Source organism: Nicotiana tabacum, chromosome 8, assembly GCF_000715075.1.
Source record: "Nicotiana tabacum cultivar K326 chromosome 8, ASM71507v2, whole genome shotgun sequence".
NCBI classification, from domain to species: Eukaryota; Viridiplantae; Streptophyta; class Magnoliopsida; order Solanales; family Solanaceae; genus Nicotiana; species Nicotiana tabacum.
The window spans coordinates 180,036,951-180,038,642 of record NC_134087.1 but is presented as its reverse complement, the minus strand read 5'-3'; the positions used below and the strand labels follow the sequence as shown (position 1 = coordinate 180,038,642).

The window sequence follows — 1,692 nt, the reverse complement described above, 5'->3', positions numbered from 1 at the left end:
CGCAGAACTTAAAGGTAGAGACATGGATGAGGAATCCACTGCACAAAATTTCCTTAATGTTGCCAAGCAGGGAGATCTGTCGCCAAGGCTTATTGAACTAGTAAAATCTGCAACAAAAGGAAAAAAGAAACAGTCAAAAGAGACTTCTACTGTCCCAGTTAGTGGAGTACAAACAAGGAGAACACTGTCCAAATCCCAAAACATTTAATGGATGCCATTATATGGAATGTCAAGTCAGTAAACACGATGCAAGCATTTGAAAGGCTGATTACAATGCACAGAAAACATCATTTTGAGTTCATAGGAATCCTTGAGCCCATGCAACAGTCTCACAAAATGGAGAGGTATAGAGCAAGAATTGGTCGGGCACAGGCTGTGGTGAATGTGTCAAACAAGATTTGGGCATTTATTGATGAAATTTTTGAGGTTACTATTTTATATAACTTGACTCAACAGTTGACTTTGAGATTAACGCACTCTGAAACACATGTTGAGCTAATCCTTACACTAGTCTATGCCAAATGTGAACGCACCGAAAGAATAGAACTGTGGGATTCATTGTATGCAATGGCATCAAATATGACAGTACCTTGGTTAGTCGGAGGCGACTTTAATGTGATATGGGATGAGGAAGAGAAATTTGGGGGATTGCCAGTTTCTCTCATTGAAGTAGACGACTTCAAGCACTGCATCAACACCTGCAACTTGACAGACTTGGGTTTTAAAGGAAGCATATTTACATGGTGGAATGGAAGATCAGAGGAGGGCTACATTTTTAAAAGATTGGACAGATGTCTTGGCAATAATGAATTACAACAGACCTTTCCTGGATTAGAGATAACTCACCTATCCAAAATTGGGTCTGACCATTGCCCAATGCTGTTGAAATGTGATAAAGAAACTCCTCCAATTAAGAAGTCATTCAGATTTCTTAACTTCTGGACAAAGCATAAAACATTCAAAGATGTTGTAAAGGAGAATTGGAATGTTGATTTTAGTGCTAACCCTTTTCGCATTTTTAACTACAAGTTAAAGAAGCTTAAACAAGCACTATCTACCTGGAGCAGAGCTACATATGGGGATATATTCCAGAAGATTGCAAGCCTTGAGAAGGTGGTCTTGGTCCATGAAAGACAATTTGAAGTCAATCCTACACAGATGAATAGACAAAGATTACAACAAGTCCAAGCTGAAATGATTAAATATCTGGCATTAGAAGAAGAATTCTGGAGACAAAAAGCTGGCATGTTATGGTTCAAAGATGGCGATAAAAACACTACATTCTTCCATGCTCAAGTTAATGGGAGAAGGAAGAGACTGAAATTATCAAGGATCTAGAATAGCATTGGTAACTGGATTGAAGAAGATCACTTAATAGCAGAAGAAGCAATAAAGTTCTACAAGGATCAATTTTCTGAGAGTGTAGTCCCAAATGATTTCGTTATTCTAAATCATGTGCCTTCAATGGTAGATAGTGATCAGCATGAAAGATGATGGCCTTACCTTCCAATGAAGAAGTGAAAAGAGCAGTTATGGGGTTGAATGGGAACTCAGCTGGTGGACTGGATGGTTTCACTGGAGCCTTTTACCAAACTTGCTGGGAAATCATTGAAGAAGATGTTGTCCAAATGGTCAAGGCTTTCTTTTGCGGTCAGCAGCTGTCAAAGAGCGTTACGCACACAAACCTGGTTT

The 1,692-nt window shown here is 39.1% G+C and overlaps 1 protein-coding gene across 1 annotated transcript; it reads left to right on the top strand.

Annotated features, from left to right (window-relative positions):
- Positions 1–207: 207 nt before the first annotated feature.
- On the top strand, positions 208–1,338 carry LOC142163428 (uncharacterized). The gene has a single exon (XM_075220712.1). It carries the CDS (start codon positions 208–210, stop codon positions 1,336–1,338), a length of 1,131 nt encoding a protein of 376 aa, XP_075076813.1.
- Positions 1,339–1,692: the final 354 nt, after the last annotated feature.